The 18,989-nt window shown below is 37.0% G+C and overlaps 1 protein-coding gene across 1 annotated transcript in view; it reads left to right on the forward strand.

Moving 5' to 3' along the window:
• Nucleotides 1–18,989, forward strand: part of LOC107558573 (syndetin-like) — a 112,032-nt gene that overhangs the window by 42,630 nt on the left and 50,413 nt on the right. The window contains exons 9-13 of the mRNA XM_016242235.1: nt 10,174–10,265; nt 10,358–10,452; nt 10,845–10,943; nt 16,227–16,317; nt 17,922–18,098. Of these exons, the coding sequence (XP_016097721.1) occupies nt 10,174–10,265; nt 10,358–10,452; nt 10,845–10,943; nt 16,227–16,317; nt 17,922–18,098 (554 nt within the window). The remainder of the gene's footprint in view (nt 1–10,173; nt 10,266–10,357; nt 10,453–10,844; nt 10,944–16,226; nt 16,318–17,921; nt 18,099–18,989) is intronic.

Consider the following 18,989-nt stretch of genomic DNA (forward strand, 5'->3'; position numbering starts at 1 on the left):
ATGAAAAGAACCAGTTTTGAGTCAGAGGATCTTGATGAATGGAAAGGACAAGGCCGAAGCCTGGCACGAGCTTAGGATGTTCTGGAGCGTTGGAGCGTCTTATCGAAACCTAACAGAACCACCGACTGGGCGGGTCACATGAAGTGCGTCCTTTAAAGCCTGCAAAGATTCACGCTTCTCAAGACGGGCTTGTCCAATGAGGAAGTCTGGAATCTCAAGTGGGAGTTCTGAGATACTGGGGCATTTTTATGGCCCTTTGTTTGAAAGCATGGTAATTTGCATATGAAACTCGGATAAAAATTATTAAAGACTCTTAGAACACTAATATGTTGCGTAGGTGTAAACATACAATATACACTCTCAATTAGATCATCCGAATACGAATTCATAGATACTAAACATGGTAGAGTTATATATATGTAAGCTGACAGGAGTGTGTTTCGATTATAAGCCTGGATAACAGTATACAATTTCAAAGACAAAATACACGATGACAATAATATACCCAATGACCTGAAGGATCATGTGTGTTCATTCAAAGAAAGGTTTTCCTATTAATTAATTAGCAAAGAAAAGTCCTTCCCTTGTGGATTTTCCCTATGGGCAAGGAACTGATTTTCTTCACCTAAATTCCAGGAGGTCGTAAATGTATCGGGTGTCAGGGTTACCATGGAACCAGGGGGCTGTTCGGCTTCCTGGTGTGTTACAGAGTATTTGTTAAATCTAGCTAACGAAATATATATTGTGTGTTTGAGTGGTCCAGATGCTACACATATGTCTGAGTAATATTTTACCAGCGTAACTGGTAATATTTTACAAGATCCTATTCATTACTTACATAAAATAATACAGCATTTATTAATCTTGGTTAATGCTAATTTCTTCATGTTATTACATTTCAAATTTTATAAATTAACATTAGTGTCTTGTATTATGAATGAACATAAATGACTGACATTAAACCATAGTATATGTATAAGTTTATATATTAACATTAGCTAGAATTGATAAATACTGTGAAATTGTTGTTCATTGTTATTTTGTGATATCTCATGCATCAACTAATGTTAACTAAGTGAACTTTATTATTAAGTGTTCCCTTAAGCCTAAGTCAGAGCTTAATGGTTTTAAATATGAGATTGCATTTCATAATTTAAAAGGGTGAATGGTAATGATCTCGGGGAAAATTCAAACATCTACATATATCTAGTTGAAATTCTGTTCTGCAGTGAGTGCAGTATATCATATATGCTTTACTTTTTACGTGTGTCAGTAACATTGAATAATGCACCAATCCCTGTGTGAAATTGACAATTACACCTCTTGTTGCATGCCGCTGCATACGGTATTCATCTTGGTCCGTATCAAGATGACTTAACTTTCCTCCTCTTAGTTGCCAGAGCTATCAACAGGTAAATTGCCTCCGCTGGCCTGTGACTTGCTGTGCTATCTAATTTCACAAGGTGTATAATCGCTGACAGCCATGTGTGGAAAAACCGGTCGAAAGTAATTAATTAGAATGCAAGTTAGACCTTGATTTGTCAGGGTCTTTCTCAGGATCGTTTTGGGGGTTCGGTTCACAGTTTAGATTGATCGTGTCTGTGTCATTGGGAAAGCACAGCTGCTCTGCTTTGGTCATACATATGTGCTTGAGTAAGAAGGGACAAAGATGTTGTAACTTTGGTTGAAGGTCCTGCTTTAGAGGTTTGGCTCTGTTGAGTGGGAATAGAGCAACTGGGAACTTTGGGAAAGATGCTTTCTCTGAACGAGGCAGTAAATCATGCATTGCTTTTGTTCCTAAACAATTCAGCCATTTGTCTTTATTAGGAGACTGTCAAGTGTGAACGAGGACATTCAAAGTGAGGATTTCAACAGTTTTTGTATTTAATGCATCCCTCATGTCTCAGACTAGTAACAGATTTACTGCATGGTTTAAGAAAGACTGACCGTGTGATTTTTGATGATGCTTCCTTAGCACAAAATAATCACTTCAAGACTAAAGAATGCATGGGCGGCAGTTACGCATTTCTGTGCTGCAAAAGGGTGGTTTGTCTGTTCTTTGGATATATGTTCTCATTTTGGAAGTCAAAAATGTCCTTATACTTGACTTCTTAAAGTCAGAGTTTGTTGTTTTCATGCTGGGAAAATATGTGGTTTTGTCTTCTCAAACTGTGTTTTATGGGAAGCCCATTTCCGCCACTGAATAAAAAAAAAGAAGAAAAAAAAGGTTATTGCAACTTTTTATCTCACAATTCTGACTTTTTTCACAGAATTGTGAGATATAAACTCGCAATTCTGACTTTTTTCTCGCAATTGCGAGTTTATATGTCACAGTTCTGTGAAAAAAAGTCAGAATTGTGAGAGAAAAAATATTGCGTGATGTAAACGTAAAACGAGGCAGAATTGCGAGTTTATATCTCACAATTCTGACTTTATAACTCGCAATTGCGAGTTTGTATCACGCAATTCTGAGAAAAAAGTTAGTATTACGAGTTTGTATCACTCAATTATGAGAAAAAAAGTCAGAATTGTGAGATAAAAAGTCACAATTACCTTTTTTTTTTTATTAATTCAGTGGCGGAAATGGGCTTCTACAGAGTTTAGACCTGAGGAGGTATTTTTAAACGATGGTGTGATGTTCTTGATATGATCAAGATGTTTTTGATTATTTCATGGAGATGTAATGTGACGTTAATGGTGATTTACTTGTGACGTATAGTTTTTTTTTCCCCCCATCCTGCTGAACTAAATTAGCTCTAATTCTTTCTGAAGCATTAGCCCTCCAGTGTCAGACAGTCCTGTCAGCTTGGGTCAAATTCTTTTTATTTTCCCACTCATCTCTTTTGTGCTTCTCCTCATCATATTCTTTTAAATTGAACTAGCTTTTAATAAGAAACCTGACAACCTAATGACCATCTTTTAATAGAACCCTATTTCCTGCTGTTCATAGTGAATTACAGTTGAATACCTCCATCCTTTCAGATTTACCAGGAGGAAAGGTTATGAGTAATCAATGTCACTTTACCCTTCATGTCCCTCCTGAATAAGCTGTAAATACAGAGCTGCCAGAGAAGATGAGCCTCAGTGAGGGCTAGCACATGACATATTATTATGCCTAGCTTGTACTTATTTGAACAATGTCTAGAAACTTGGTATTACAAGCACTTCCTGTATCTGTTTGCCTCTTTAAGAAGAATCGCTTTATTTATCCCCCAATTGTAAGTCGCTGCAAAATATTTGGATAAAAGCATCTGCAAAATGACTAAATGTAAATTAGGGATGCACCGATATGAAAATTTTGGCCGATACCGATTACTCTTTATTTTTGAAAGCCTATTAGGGTTGTCAATCAACTACAATTTTAATTGAATTAATTGCACATGTTTTTTAATTACATGACTTAAATATTTTGTGAGAAAATCTCGTGCTACTGTGGCATAAATCAAAGGTGACATATTACCTAGTATATATATTTACACTATATTTTTTCATATATATTTTTGTTAAGAATACAATAAATTGATTAAAACTGATAGTAAATAAATTCATTACAAAAAAGTTTCAACAAAAATATTAAGCAGCACAACTGTTTTGATTTATAATATTGAAAATAATAATAAATGTTAAATTAATGAAAATTTAAACTTTGCCATCACAGGAATAAATTACTATAATACATATTGAAAAGTTACTTTAAATTGCTATAATATTTCACAATATTATTCATCCCTCCAGGATTTCGCAATTTTTTTGCGATCAAAATGACTGGTAATTTGTGGTGTTAATTTCCAGAAATGTGCAAAAAATTTGCAATGCTTTAAAAAATATATATAATTATGATAGCATATTTACCATATTATAAATTATGCTAGATGCACAACATTCATACATGACACAAAGAACAAACAAAATGCATAACATTTGTTTATTTTGAAAAGAAACAAATGACAACAGGGCAAATAAGTGCAACATAAAGATAAGCAATGCTTAATTTAGGCACTTTATTTTTGCTGCTGCTATTGTTGTCGCATTAATATTAACGACACTACAGTAGACCTACAGTAATGCGCAGATCCAATAATCCAACACATGTCCCAAACTGTTTTCCCCCCCAAACGGTTTGTTCGCTTAAAACATAACTGATTGTGTCAGTCCGCCTGTCTGAATCGAGTTATTTTATGCGGTATACTGCGTTTTTAATAGCTCTATTTTTATTACTACCAAGAATGTCATCCATGCATGTTTCTTAATTGCTCTGTGTTAATAACTTTAAACAGTAGCCTGTTGCTCACTGAAAGCTGTGCGGATATAAATCTCTGTCGATGTGACACTTATATCGTCATACCACCCAGCCATATAAAACAATAATCACTTTTGCTTACTTCCTTTCGCTCGTGTCCAGAGGCCGTCATATAGAAGCTACCTCAGACATTGTTAACTGCTTGCATTTGATTCCACAGACAGGTCCATATGTCGCAGATGTTTGCTCCCGCTGATATAGTATGGTCAACAGTAGAATGTCTTTTGTCATCCGAATTTTATTGCAAGGACTTCAAAACAATTTACCCCCCAGTCTGGTGTGATAGCTACATTAGGAAATTGCTTTGCTGGTCCGTGGCAGTTATTTGTGACTCAGGGGAGTTTCACTTTGTTTCACACAGACCACTCACTGACATCACATGCGCAACATCTGCATCCTCATGAAAATAAACCTTTCCAACTTTAATAAAATTAGGGATAATTTAGTTAGATCATTTTAATTAATTAATTTAAAAAAAAATTACTGTAATTTTTGCGTTTATTTTGCGGTGAAATTACAAATTATGCAGGATCGCAAAGAAATGCAACATTTTGTTGATTTTGCGCGGATTCAGCGATCGCGGAATCGTGAAAAAATGGAAGGACTGATTATTTCTTCTGTTTTGCTGTATTTTTGATCAAATAACTGCAGCCATGATGAGCATAAGAGACTTCTTTAAAAAAACATTTAAAAATCTTACCAACCCCAAATCTTTGAACAGTGGTGTTTTTTTTATTTTTTATTATAAGTTGCTTTGCAGTAGTATTTAAACCCTTGATTTAAATGTAGAATTTATTTTATTTTGTTTTATTAATTAATTAATTAATGTATTTATTAGGTTGCTTTATACTATTTTATTGATAGCAAAGTGGAGCAATGAAAAGAAATGTTGGGTAGAAAAAAACTGGATCAGAACACAATGCTGCCTGGATTCGAACCCTCATCCACATGAGCTCCATACTTTAATGTCTTTGGCCTTCATGTTCACCATTGGCCACAACTTCAATAAGCTTTATTTGCAGTGATTTAAAATGTAGACATCTGATTTTTACTTATTTACTTATTTGTATGTTTTGTAAATTATAGTGTGTATGTGTGTATATAAACAAATAGAAGCCACTTATTACCAACAATGATGCCAACAATTCAGATAAGCGAAGTTAAAAAAACATGTTCCTCTTTCACGGTCTTAGTTCAGTTACATGTAAGGGAGTATATGCTGATGGCAGCAGTCAAACCAAAGACACTTTTAGATGCAGTCAGCTTCCAGTGTAAATTCATTACTCATGCTCTAAAGAACTCCTGCGTGTTAGCGATCATTAGTGAGAGGACTCTGGCTTCTTGTGCTGCTCGGTTCATGTTCTGTATTTTCTTCACCTCATTGATTTTTCCTCGAACGGCCTGTTCGGTTAGTCTGCTTCTCTCCTTTCCCAAGAATTCCCTGGGATGCTGAAATCTCTACAGTGTGCTGTTGCGTGTTTGTGTGGGAGCGAATGTGTGCTCATTCCGCTCCAGTTTGTGTGTATGTGTGAGAAGCTGCTGCCAGGGAGATGATATTTGTCTTCAGTGATGTACTCTGTGGCTCTGCATAGCTGCACTCCTCATGGACTGAAATGATTGGGGAAAAGTCCAACTCTATTGTCAGGAGCCAAGGAGCTCTTTGATTCGGCTCCAGAAGCTCTGATCCTGCAGGTTTAATGAAAGGAGCTTAGAAAATAACTTCATTTCAGCAACTGAACACCAAAGAAACACCTTTAGGGGTTCTTTCATTACATTTAAATGGAGAGGTTCAAATGGGATATTTTAGATTCCAGACAGACGGATCCAAATGCTGGAGACCACATATGAATGTAAAGGGGAAAAAAATATGTATATATATATTTTATAACATTTTTCATATTTTAAATCATATTTAAATGTTTACTCTTTTACATTTATTTTTTACAGAATTGTTTTTAGTACAAATATTTTTTTACCATCATCTATTGTATTTTAACTAGATTCTTTATATTACAGTTTTTCTTGTTCGTTTTTCTGAAAGTCTAACTTTTACTTGATTTGTTATGCTGGTACACTCTAAAAAATGCTGGGTTGTTTCACCCCAACTTTGGGTCAAATATGGACTAACTCAACTTTTGGGTTAAAAATAAAAAAACTTTTAATGTAAAAGTTTAACCCAATGGTTGGGTTAGTCCATATGTGACCCAAAGTTGAGTTGAAACAACCCAGCATTTTTTAGAGTGTAATGAATTTAGTAATGAAATATTTTATATTAATATTAGTAATATGCAACTAGTTAATAGTGGTCTCAGACTTATAGACTCCACTGTATAGGTCAAGGTCTGGGTGCAAAAACTATTTTTCTGTCATGGGACTGTCACTCTTTAAATTGCATGTTATTGATCCTGCTGCTATATTTTCTGGATAAATGCATAGATATAATCATGAGCAGAAAGAAATCATCTGTTCTCTTCATTGCTCCAAGGTCACAATTTCTTTTGAACTACTTAATGGTGCTTCTACAGCTCACAAAGTCAATGTAATGAGGTCATATGTTGAGCATCCTTGATTAAAAACCACCACGCGTTTGCTTGACAGTGAACATCCTGTACAGCTGTCATTCCAGGAACTAGGCGTGATACTTTTATCAATGAGTCTATTTACATGCACGGTAATATCTCAGATTAGCTCAAGAAAGTTGTTTACCGTAAATTGGAATCATTTGGTTTTTGTTTTATATCAAAATGTACAATGGTATGTGCTTAATGCCTATTTTGACCCATAACCAATAATGAAATATTTGCATTGAAAAAAAACCCCACATTGTTGGGCTTTTCAGGCATAAACCATGTAAGGTTGTGCATTTAATCGTACTCAATATTCCCAACCTGATTCTTTCACACTTCACTGAGTGTAAGCATTTGAGCTGATACTGTTATCATAATTGTATGAGCCAGGTCTCACAGGAAGGTTTTTTTTCTCTCTTTTTTTCTTTTCTTTTTCAACCCAGGTTTAATATCTTCCTTCCTCTCCTTTTTCCTGCATCTTTGTTCAATGTGAATATATTCAACTTCGGAGGCTAGATATAACTGTTTGGGCACTGGATTGTCATGTGACTTTCTGAGGCGTTAGTTGCTCACACACACCAACCGTTTTCTTCCACCTCATTTATTTCCTGATGTGTGGTTTGGACGCGCTTTCCCTGTGGGGTTCAGAAAGGTTCCCATCAGCGATAGGGACTTCAAAAAATCTTTCATGTTATGAGCGAGGAAAAGGGTAAAGGCTGCCTGGAGCTCTGTGGATTTAGCCTCTGTGAAATATCAATGTTTTGCATTTTTTTGCAGCTGAAGTCATGATCTGTACAACTAAAGCCAGATGAGATTTGTAAGAGTATGTACTGAAGCATGATGCAAATATAGTTTTTAAAGTATACATGAGCATACTGTAAAATCTAAAACTGGTTTGCTTTTACTATGGGTGTTATTTTCTTCTCTCTAGTGCTACTAAGATGACATGAAGCCGGCACAGACACAACTCTCGAGTGATGACTGTGTCTCTCTGGGGTTTAAGCGAGGACTGTTATATAAAAATACTCTTCCCCTATATAAAAGTTATCTTTTCTGAGTGCCGAACATCCATCTGCTGGCTGCGCTGAGCATCCGCTGAAAATCCCATCAATCACTGGCGCTGAGGTCTTCTTTAAAGCTTTCTTTAACGGTCCCAGTACTTGTGCCATGTTTCATTTGCCCATTTTCCACCAATAGGGTGCCAAAGCTGGTGCCCAATCAGGAACTGGACTGTGTTTCCTAAAAACATTGGAACCAATGGTCTCTCTCATCTTAACCTCACAATCCACGGGGTGGGATAATGCTCGCAATTAAGTTTTCAGAACATGGTGACGCAAAGCAAATTAGCTGATAACTGTCCCACTCCTTCACTGCACAACTTTAGCCACTCTTATTTTCCCTGTTTAGAAATTTTGTGTGTGATTATGCTAAGGTTTCGGTCACCCTGTGCCCTTTTTGTGTCATTTTTGTTTTGATTTCTGATGTTTTGTTTTGTTTTTGTCTTTTTGTTTAGCCTTGCTTTGTTGTTTGCTTTGAATTGTTTCGTGTTTGTTTGGTATGGTTTTGTTTCATGTTTGTTGTTGTTTTTTTTGTTTTGCATTGTTTTTGTTTTGTTAGGTTTTGTTTCTTTGATTTGTGTTGTATGTCTTTTTTATTATTATATTTTATGTTGTTTGTTTTGTTTTGGCAAAGTTTTCGCTTTGGCAAACCAGCACCACTTTTTGCACAGGAGGTTCATGTGTAAATGCTTGTTTGTTTTCTCTAGAGATGACTTGCAGTGAGAGTGCTGAGGTGGAACTTTTTGTATAATCTGCACATCAATGACACAATAATTATGTTGCGTCACTAAGAGGCTGCTGGAGTATCAGTCCAGAATAAATCCCACCTGAAGGGCTTTTGTATTTAGTCACTTTCAGTCACACTGTGCGTATATAAACATTAAGATCAGTCGCCCACATTCACGCTCCTAATACACTCATCTCTGCTGGTCATATCATTATTCTCATCATAAGTATCCTTCTCTTTACGTTAGAGCTGATGCATAATGGCTAAAGCAATGAAAAGCAGCACTGTGAATTCACAATGAACTGATGCAGAAGTTTTTTGAAGTTTCAATTTAGTTTAGTGCACGTTACATAATGGGTACAGCTTCTGTCAGGATAGATGATGCACATCTTCATGGTAAATTTTGATGACTCTGATAGGTGTCCTTTTTGATTAAACTCACTTTGGTATGTCAGGATGAACACTTCCCCTGATGAGGAGCGGCAGCTGCTTTGTTGCAGGAAGAGCTTGTTATCAGTCTGATTATTGTAAGACAGGAGTGTCAAATTCATAGTTTCAGGATCAAGTCACCTTATGTGGGCCTAATTTAATCTAAATTCAATTAAATTTTTATTTAATTTCATTTGTTAAACTTCAGTGTATTTTTTTTATATACTTCTATACTTTATATAATTATATATCATATAAAAGTTTTATAAATAATTTTCAATATTTTTTTTGTCTGAATGTTAATCAAACAACAAATCTGACAGAGAAACTACCGTCTTCTCTTGACTGGATAGCATTAATACTGAACACAGTTAGGCTGGTTGGTTACACTTTACTTGAAGGGGTGTGCATAAGACTGACATGACACCTTCATAATCATGACATGACACCTACATAATCATGACATGACACATGTCATGAATATGAAGGGTTTTTATGAATATTTATGACAACTGTCTGTCATGTCATGATTATGAAGGTGTCATGTCAGTCTTATGCACACCCCTTCAAGTAAAGTGTTACCGGCTGGTTTTGTGTCGTGTATCTGACATTCATTGGGGTTGCAAACAATTGTGAAATTTACTTGATGTTCTATTATTGGTACCTAGTTCAATGTGGTCCTTATTGACTTGAGCCACGTGAGCTTCAAAGTAGGACCCACTTCTGTATTAATCAGTTTTAATGCTTTTGATGAAAATGTCCTTTAAATTTAGTCAGTATTTCATCATTTTAGTCAATTTTTGGAGGTGAGCCACGTGAGCTTCAAAGGACCCACTTCTGTATTAATCAGTTTTAATGCTTTTGATGAAAATGTCCTTTAAATTTAGTCAGTATTTCATCATTTTAGTCAATTTTTGGAGTCAGTTTTTATAAGAACATAAGATCCTGGTTGAAGATAATGCGCAACATAATGAAATCGTGTACCAAACTGTATCAGACTAACCTCGGCTCCTGTCATGGTGGCATATAATGAGTATACTGGAGTATTAGGTACTTTTAAAAATAACTGTGCTGTGAATCCTGTGTTTGTAGATGATTCCAGCGCAGAGGGCTCAGACGAATCCACTGTGGGCCGCAGCTATGTGAAGAAGAAGCTGGAACATGGCTTAACGCGGATCTGGCAGGTAGGGAGTGCACTCATTTACTTTGTTCTTCGTTCCTCCATTAGCTTCATGACTCGCCCTCCCACCTCTCGTCCTCCTCTCTCTGCCCCCAGGAGGTCCAATTGAAAGTGAAAGCTTATTTGCTGGGAACAGACGTGTCCAACTTCAAGTACGACGACTTCATTGTGGTTCTGGATGTTATCAGCAGGTAGGGACCCACTTCCTCATTAGTGCTAATTGGATTGGCCTGCAGGGACCAACTTCACCGTTTCCCTCACCATCCCTTCTACCTCATGAGAAACTTCCCTAAAGAGAGAATGGGGCCAGGGGGCATCAAAGAAACTGCTTGTTCCTCAACAAGAGGGGTGGTGCGGTCATCCCCATTAACAGGGCTCAATTAAAAGGCCATTTAGTGTGTGAAACTGCAGCCCTCTGTATTGATCCTGCCTTGGGGTCACCGACTTGTGTGAATAGAGGCACCATTTTCTGCCCTCGCTGGTACATGTGATGTGAAGTAACTCTTTGGGGTTAATTAGAAGAGTGAACTGCTTTCTACTTAATTTTTTTTTCTTGTCTGTTTTTTGTTTTTCTTGTTGACAGGTTGATGCAAGTGGGAGAGGAATTCTGCGGCAGCAAGTCTGAGTTGTTGCAGGAGTCCATTAAGAGACAGAGTGTAAACTACTTTAAGAACTATCACAGGTAAGATAAATAGCCCATTGCCAAACTAAACTTGCAGGAGGGATTCACTAAAAATGAATAGAGTGCTGCTGCAATGATTTTGTAGGGTTATTGCAGGCAGTAAGCTCTGTGACCAACACAAGTTTAGAATTCTTACACGTTTTGTTCATCAACAATATATTCACAAAATGAACACAACTTTTTAAAATATTTTTGAAGCCTAAATACAATTGCCAGAAGGAAACAGCTAAAGGTTGGCTATAAACAATCTACGTCACAGTCGCATGACTTAAATGTCACCACCATCAAGCTTCTCTCTTTCAATCTTTGTTTAAAATCTACAATTTAGAAATTTTCAGTTTCGAAGAGTGTGAGAAAAGCCACCCAAAGTATACTTTGTTTTTGTGTGTGTACGCTACCGTATGTGTACAGTCGAACGCGTAGCCTTTCAAAGAATACTCTATGTATGTATCTCTTATGTTGTGCGCGAACGCGGGTGGTTGACACATGCACTATTGAAAGCTTCATCCGTAGTGTCTGCTCTATTTTTCCCCATAAGTTATGACCGATAGCAAATATTTTTGAACTCTTTTAAACCAAAGCTGAGCTATCTCATACCCTCTCGCTCACAAGTGCTTGTCAATGCAGCCGTCTGTTGTTGTTGCAGTCTCCTCTATTTTTTTTTTTGTTGTTGTTCCGTCTCTTTAGTTTCATTTTCTACTGTGAAACAATGGCCCAGGACAGTGTTGCCACCTTGTGGAACATCTGATTACTGCAAAAAAAATTATTAAATGCACATGTGCGACCTGTGCGTACAGTACGTGCATACTATTCTGATGACGAAATTCGCGTCATGCACTCTGTACGCTGTCCCTCACGTATGTTTAAATGGGTCATATGATGTGATTTCAAGTTTTCCTTTCTCTTCGGAGTGTTACAAGCTGTTTGTGAGTAGATAAGATCCCTAAAGTTGCAAAGACTAAAGTCTCAAATCCAAAGAGATATTCTTTATAAAAGTTAAGACTCGTCCACGCCCTCCTAAAATGCCTCGTTCAAACACACCCCCTCATGTCTACGTCACGATGTTGGAAGATTTACAAAACCACGCCCAAATGTTGTGAAGACGCTTGCTCCGGCCTGACAGGGCATCACAGTGTGGTAATGCCGAGTTCACACTGCACGATTTTCAAACTCGTCGGATCGCCAGTGACTATCTGGGGTAGCATTCAGTTGCTGCTGTGTTCACATTGCACAATGGATCGGTGACAGGGGGTTTCACATTGCATAACTTCACAATAGGAAGAATCGCCGACGGCTCTGTCTGGTGCAGGGTTGCCAGGTTTTCGCTACAAAACCCACCCAATTACTACTCAAAACTAGCCTGAAAATAGCCCAATTGCTTTCGAGGGGGTCCCCCAGTAAAAAACCCGCCTTTGGGGGGTAAAATAATTTTTTTTGGCGGGGTTCTCCTGGTACAATTCACATTCCAGGGCCTAAATATCACGTTATTGGGGTCGCTTCAACCTGCTGACATAAAAAACAACCGGCGGCAATCGCGGATTTGGCAACACTGGTCCACGAACTACGTTTCATATAACTCTTCCCCAAACTTCCCGCTGCCCTGTATCTTGGTCTCTCATTGGCTGTAGGTCATCGCCGATGTGTTTTTCAGTCAGAAATAATTTCACACAGCGTGATTCCCTCAGATCGCGTCTTTGATAATTCACACTGCGTCAAACGAGCACCGATTTGCCTCTGATTTCGGGCATTTGTCGGCGATTTCGCAAAACCTGTTGGCGAGTGAAAAATCGGGCTAAAATCGTGCAATGTGAACTCAGCATAAGGGGCGTAACATTTCCGTCCCACGCTTAAGGTATTTGGCCAATCACAACGCACTGGATAGCTGGCCAATCAGAGCACACCTCGCTTTTCAGACCAATCGACGCGTTTCAGAAAGGCGAAAAAATACAATAATGTACAGTATGTGGAAAATTGTGTTTTTTGAACCTTAAACCGCATAAACACAATTTTGTGTTCTCAATACACCAAATACACAAAATAATGTTCTTTTTAGCAACATCATATGACCCCTTTAAAAAGTGAAGTATACTTTGGGCTTTAATGTCCCCGCAAAGCTCAGTAGTGCCATTTAACCCCTTGTATTAAAATAATGAGTGCTTTTATGTTGTAGAATAAAATGTGAAAATATTTTGAGCTTGTGTTAATCAGAGACATTTAACCAAGAACCCATTTAAAAAAAAAAAATATTGACTTCAGGATGATGGAAGTGGAAGTCCAAAAATGCAAGTTTCCAGGTTTAAGTACTCATTCCTGCAGCACTATATTGTGGCCACTAATAGTGTTGTTTATTTGTTCATGCTATTTTAGTGCTGATATCTGGAGAGAGAAAAAATCTGGATGTTTTCAATGCCGCACGGTTCCTGTAGCTCAAAATGTAGAATTGCACTAGCAACACCAAGGCCATGGGATCAATTCCCAGGAAATGCAAGAAATGATAAAAAAGTGATGTAGATATAAATATAGTAACTACATTACATTACAGCCTCTATGATAGATGTAAACCATCACATTAGGACAAACAGAATATGGTTATATGTGGATGTCAACCATATCTCAGTATTGTGTATTGAATATATCTAGAATGCTGGGTTGTAAAAAAAAAACAATTATGTTTAAGTACCCGTCACATACTCAAATCTGAAAATGTGTTCAGATCTCTGCATTGAGACGACGTGTTTCAGAAAGGCGAAACAATACAATAATGTACAGTATGTGGAAAATAGTGTTTTTTGAACCTTAAACCGCATAAACACAATTTTGTGTTCTCAATACACCAAATACACAAAATAATGTTCTTTTTAGCAACATCATATGACCCCTTTAAAAAGTGAAGTATACTTTGGGCTTTAATGTCCCCGCAAAGCTCAGTAGTGCCATTTAACCCCTTGTATTAAAATAATGAGTGCTTTTATGTTGTAGAATAAAATGTGAAAATATTTTGAGCTTGTGTTAATCAGAGACATTTAACCAAGAACCCATTTAAAAAAAAAAAATATTGACTTCAGGATGATGGAAGTGGAAGTCCAAAAATGCAAGTTTCCAGGTTTAAGTACTCATTCCTGCAGCACTATATTGTGGCCACTAATAGTGTTGTTTATTTGTTCATGCTATTTTAGTGCTGATATCTGGGGAGAGAAAAAATCTGGATGTTTTCAATGCCGCACGGTTCCTGTAGCTCAAAATGTAGAATTGCACTAGCAACACCAAGGCCATGGGATCAATTCCCAGGAAATGCAAGAAATGATAAAAAAGTGATGTAGATATAAATATAGTAACCACATTACATTACAGCCTCTATGATAGATGTAAACCATCACATTAGGACAAACAGAATATGGTTATATGTGGATGTCAACCATATCTCAGTATTGTGTATTGAATATATCTAGAATGCTGGGTTGTAAAAAAAAAACAATTATGTTTAAGTACCCGTCACATACTCAAATCTGAAAATGTGTTCAGATCTCTGCATTGAGACTCGTATGATGAGAGGATAGCCAACTGGGGTTTGTTCACACTGCTGGCAAATTGAATTTGATTTTCAAATCTGGCCTATAGGACTGATTCTCTATATTGTCATTGTGCAAGTGCTGAAATCTGATTTTGTGGTCTATATTCAGTGCATCTGCATCAGTTGCTATAGTAATGATATATTTCAAACCAATGCCAAGAAACAACAACTGTAAGTAGCTGTCATTGAGAGGTCTGAAAACTGGTCAGTTTTCTTCAGTTTGCTCATGTATTTCACAACATTTTATTGTGCATTACTGTGCATGACAGTATTGTCCAAAACTGCTGACTCATTCACTATATATTGAATCTTGTGTAATTCACTAGGAAAGAATGAACACATGTATATTCGGGTAGAGTTCAAGTATTGTGGACTTAGTTTGTATCATTTTCTTAATTAGAAACGAGCACTTGAAATGCATTACAAAATAATTAGGGTTTGGAAACATCTGAGTTAATGTGCTTTTTGGTGATCACGCTAGAAAACAATTATAGTGATTTGAGTCAGTTACACCAAACAATCAAATGTTGCTGTCTGTCTGAACAAAGCCGAAATATCCTTCCCTGCTGCTGTAGTCAGCATTACAAAGACCTTTTCTGCTTGATGAGATGGAGGACGTTGAAAGAGGACATCTTACCATTATTTCTGAATATTCAAGAAGTTGGATAGCATCCATAAAGTGATTATCTGTCCGTCCTTCGAATGCTTAATCTCTGGTGTCACTGTGTCGCCATTAACACATTGTGCCTTTACAATATATATTGTGCCCTCTGGCTTAGAGAACAAAACTGATTCGTTTTTTCATCTAGTGCTGTAAATTTGAACCTAGGAAAGAATGAACACATGTATATTCGGGTAGAGTTCAAGTATTGTGGACTTAGTTTGTATCATTTTCTTAATTAGAAACGAGCACTTGAAATGCATTACAAAATAATTAGGGTTTGGAAACATCTGAGTTAATGTGCTTTTTGGTGATCACACTAGAAAACAATTATAGTGATTTGAGTCAGTTACACCAAACAATCAAATGTTGCTGTCTGTCTGAACAAAGCCGAAATATCCTTCCCTGCTGCTGTAGTCAGCATTACAAAGACCTTTTCTGCTTGATGAGATGGAGGACATTGAAAGAGGACATCTTACCATTATTTCTGAATATTCAAGAAGTTGGATAGCATCCATAAAGTGATTATCTGTCCGTCCTTCGAATGCTTAATCTCTGGTGTCACTGTGTCACCATTAACACATTGTGCCTTTACAGTATATATTGTGCCCTCTGGCTTAGAGAACAAAACTGATTCGTTTTTTCATCTAGTGCTGTAAATTTGAACCATTTAAAATATAATGGATTGAAGACATGACTAGAGATGATATTTAAAATGTCAAACAATTAATTTGATCTAGAGAGCTCATCCCAACTTATGATCATGTGAACTGCCGAAATGTTTTTTAATGTCCCACTTTGTGCTTACGTAGCATTCAACATGAATTATAATTTTTGATGTTGACATTTTGTACAAGGCTGTTGGCATCGACCTTGTCTGGCAGTGGGCCACTTTGACACTCATCGTGGCATGACTTGCTCTAACCTTCTTCACTGATCGACTTTCTTGAACCGTTTTTGCCAGCCCATTTCATTTTCAGTGAGTTGAATGGCAAAGGGTCTTCAGTTGACAAAAGCCAACCTCTTGTCATTTCTCCTTGTACCCCTGCAGAACTCGCCTGGAGGAGTTGCGAATGTTTCTTGAAAATGAAACATGGGAGCTGTGCCCTGTGAAGTCCAATTTCAGTATTGCCCAGCTTCACGTAAGTCCTAATGCCACAGATAAGACATTGAAATGTATCAGTGTGATTTTTATTCATGACTGGCAGTCTTTTGGGATTTCACATTTGCATAGGAAGATAAGGTGGAGAGTTTTTGTTCTGTGCGTGCTTCGCAGTGACAATCAACACATGGCTACAAGCCAAAGGCATATGAACATGCTTTCTTATATAACAATCACTGTTTATAGACAAATTCTCATGATTAGTGGGTCAAAAAGTGTTTTTTATGAGAGCCATGCCAGAAATTAGATCAGTCCCCAGTGGGTGGTTTTCTAACCAAATAGAAGGGGTTTTTGTAGATCATCTTCCTTCAGGTTTCCCGTCTTGCCGTAATGGAGGGATTTCATATGCATTTTAAATCTCTGGAAAGGCTTGACAACTTGATAAATGAGGGAAAGCATCATCACTGATTGTATTCCAACATAAGCTGTTTTCTCTTCTAGTCAGGGTGTCATCCGTCTCAAAACAAATTACATCCTGGTAGGCAAGTATATTCACCCGAGAGTTTCCATCGAATAAACCGAAATGCATCTCTTTCAATTATTATATGCTAAACAGGGTCTTTTGCTCGATAAAGTGTTCTCTGATAGAACTTTTACACTGTTTTGTGCAGAATATACAGGTATTTTCTCAAAAAAGTACCACTAGTTTTGTAGTAGAGAAAGTCAGTGAATGGCATAATCAGTGGTGCTCTTTAATGAGACACATTTGCATAACGACTTCTTGCTGGAGCTCTAATGTGCAAAGCGGTTTAACTGTGAGAAGCTTTAGGTCACCTAGCGCTACTGCTCACAGCTTTTGCACTCTCACCCTTGCAGTTTAATAGTTAATTAAAAAAATAAAAATTATTCCAATTTTGCAGAATTAGCTTCTTTTTAAGTACATTTCCAAACCTAAATGCCCCTGTAAAAAGAAGTTTGAAATACCTGATGAATACAGTAACTGTGCTGTGTGCTTTCCACTCAATAATAAAATAGAAATACAACTTTGACAAAACAAAACAAAATTGACAGGGGTGAGAAAATAGCAGTTAAGGAAGCATCTGATCATAATGAGGTGGATATGTTTTGTACCAGCTCTGCAATTCGGCACTTCAGTCAAGTCATGTCACATCACATTTATTTATATAGCACTTTATAGCACATGTAAAAACAGTGTCAGTGTCGCTTTCAGTGTCAATTTCTGCTATACAGCAGCTTACCAGTGTGTTCATGTTTTTACTCGCGTCTAACCTTGACAGGCTAAACAGAAGCAATGAACCAGAGAAGAGCGCACTACCTACAGTATTATAAATCATCAGGGACCAATTGAAGTTGTTTACCAGCCAGAGCGAACTTTTCCGGAAAGTTTGCTTTGGCAAGCCATTTCAAACTCCCTGATTTTGTTCAAATTAATGTCACACCAGTTCATTCTTCAGTTTCGCTTGAAGTATATTGGGGCCTTTAGAGCCTTTTTTTCCCCCTTGGACATTCAACCAGCACAAACAGTTCAGTTAAACCTAGTCCACCTAATCTCCACCTAGCCTACTTTTTTTTAGCTTTTTGATCTGTATGATATGAAATCTGATACATTTGTTTATTTTTCAGGAGTTTAGGTTCATGGGTCAGTGTCGTTCTCCTTCAGTATCTCCCAGCAGGCAGCCGGAATCCACAGAGCCGGTGGAGCTTTGTCTGTTTGAGCAGTACCTGCAGGGTGGAAATCCTTTTGAGATGCAGATAGACAATAAGGAAGAGGAGACGGAGGATGTCCTGGCTTCTAATGGGGTATGTAGTAGTTTACTACATTAATGGCATTCAGAGCAACATATAGGTCCTAGCAATATTTTAAAAAGTCAAATTACAGTAAATGCCAACTGTATGTGGTAAAAAAAAAGTTGTTTGTTGATTTTTTTTTTGTAATTTTTATTTTTTTTACAAAGTATTCATCCAGTTTTTGCGTGAACAAAATTTCAGTGCATCTCTTGTATATGGATAAATTCCAGTAATTTCTAAACCATCTAAATTCTTGATTCCTCTATATTTCAGTATTTTCCTAGAATAATCAGCACAGTTCAACAATATTTATGCTAAACTATTTGGCATCAGGCTTGAGCAAACAAGCATTTTAAAGGGTTTATTTTAAAAAGTCAAATTACAGTAAATGCCAACTGTATGTGGTAAAAAAAAAGTTGTTTGTTGATTTTTTTTTGTAATTTTTATTTTTTTTTACAAAGTATTCATCCAGTTTTTGCGTGAACAAAATTTCAGTGCATCTCTTGTATATGGATAAATTCCAGTAATTTCTAAACCATCTAAATTCTTGATTCCTCTATATTTCAGTATTTTCCTAGAATAATCAGCACAGTTCAACAATATTTATGCTAAACTATTTGGCATCAGGCTTGAGCAAACAAGCATTTTAAAGGGTTTACAGTTACATTTATATTCTTATTAGATGCTTGCCAAACCGTCTGCTGAAAAGGAGAAAATAAATGAGTGAAAATTTGATGCGTGAATATTTTGTAACGTTAAGTGGCTCATTGTCCTGTTGACAGAGGCCATTACTTCTTTGTGGAGAAAATACTCATCATTATTAATGCTCTGATGTGGCTCCTGTAATGAAAACAAACACTCTGTGTTGATGACTGAGAGTGCGAGCCCTTGGTACAAGTGCTT

Source organism: Sinocyclocheilus grahami, unplaced genomic scaffold, assembly GCF_001515645.1.
Source record: "Sinocyclocheilus grahami isolate Dianchi unplaced genomic scaffold, SAMN03320097.WGS_v1.1 scaffold650.1, whole genome shotgun sequence".
NCBI classification, from domain to species: Eukaryota; Metazoa; Chordata; class Actinopteri; order Cypriniformes; family Cyprinidae; genus Sinocyclocheilus; species Sinocyclocheilus grahami.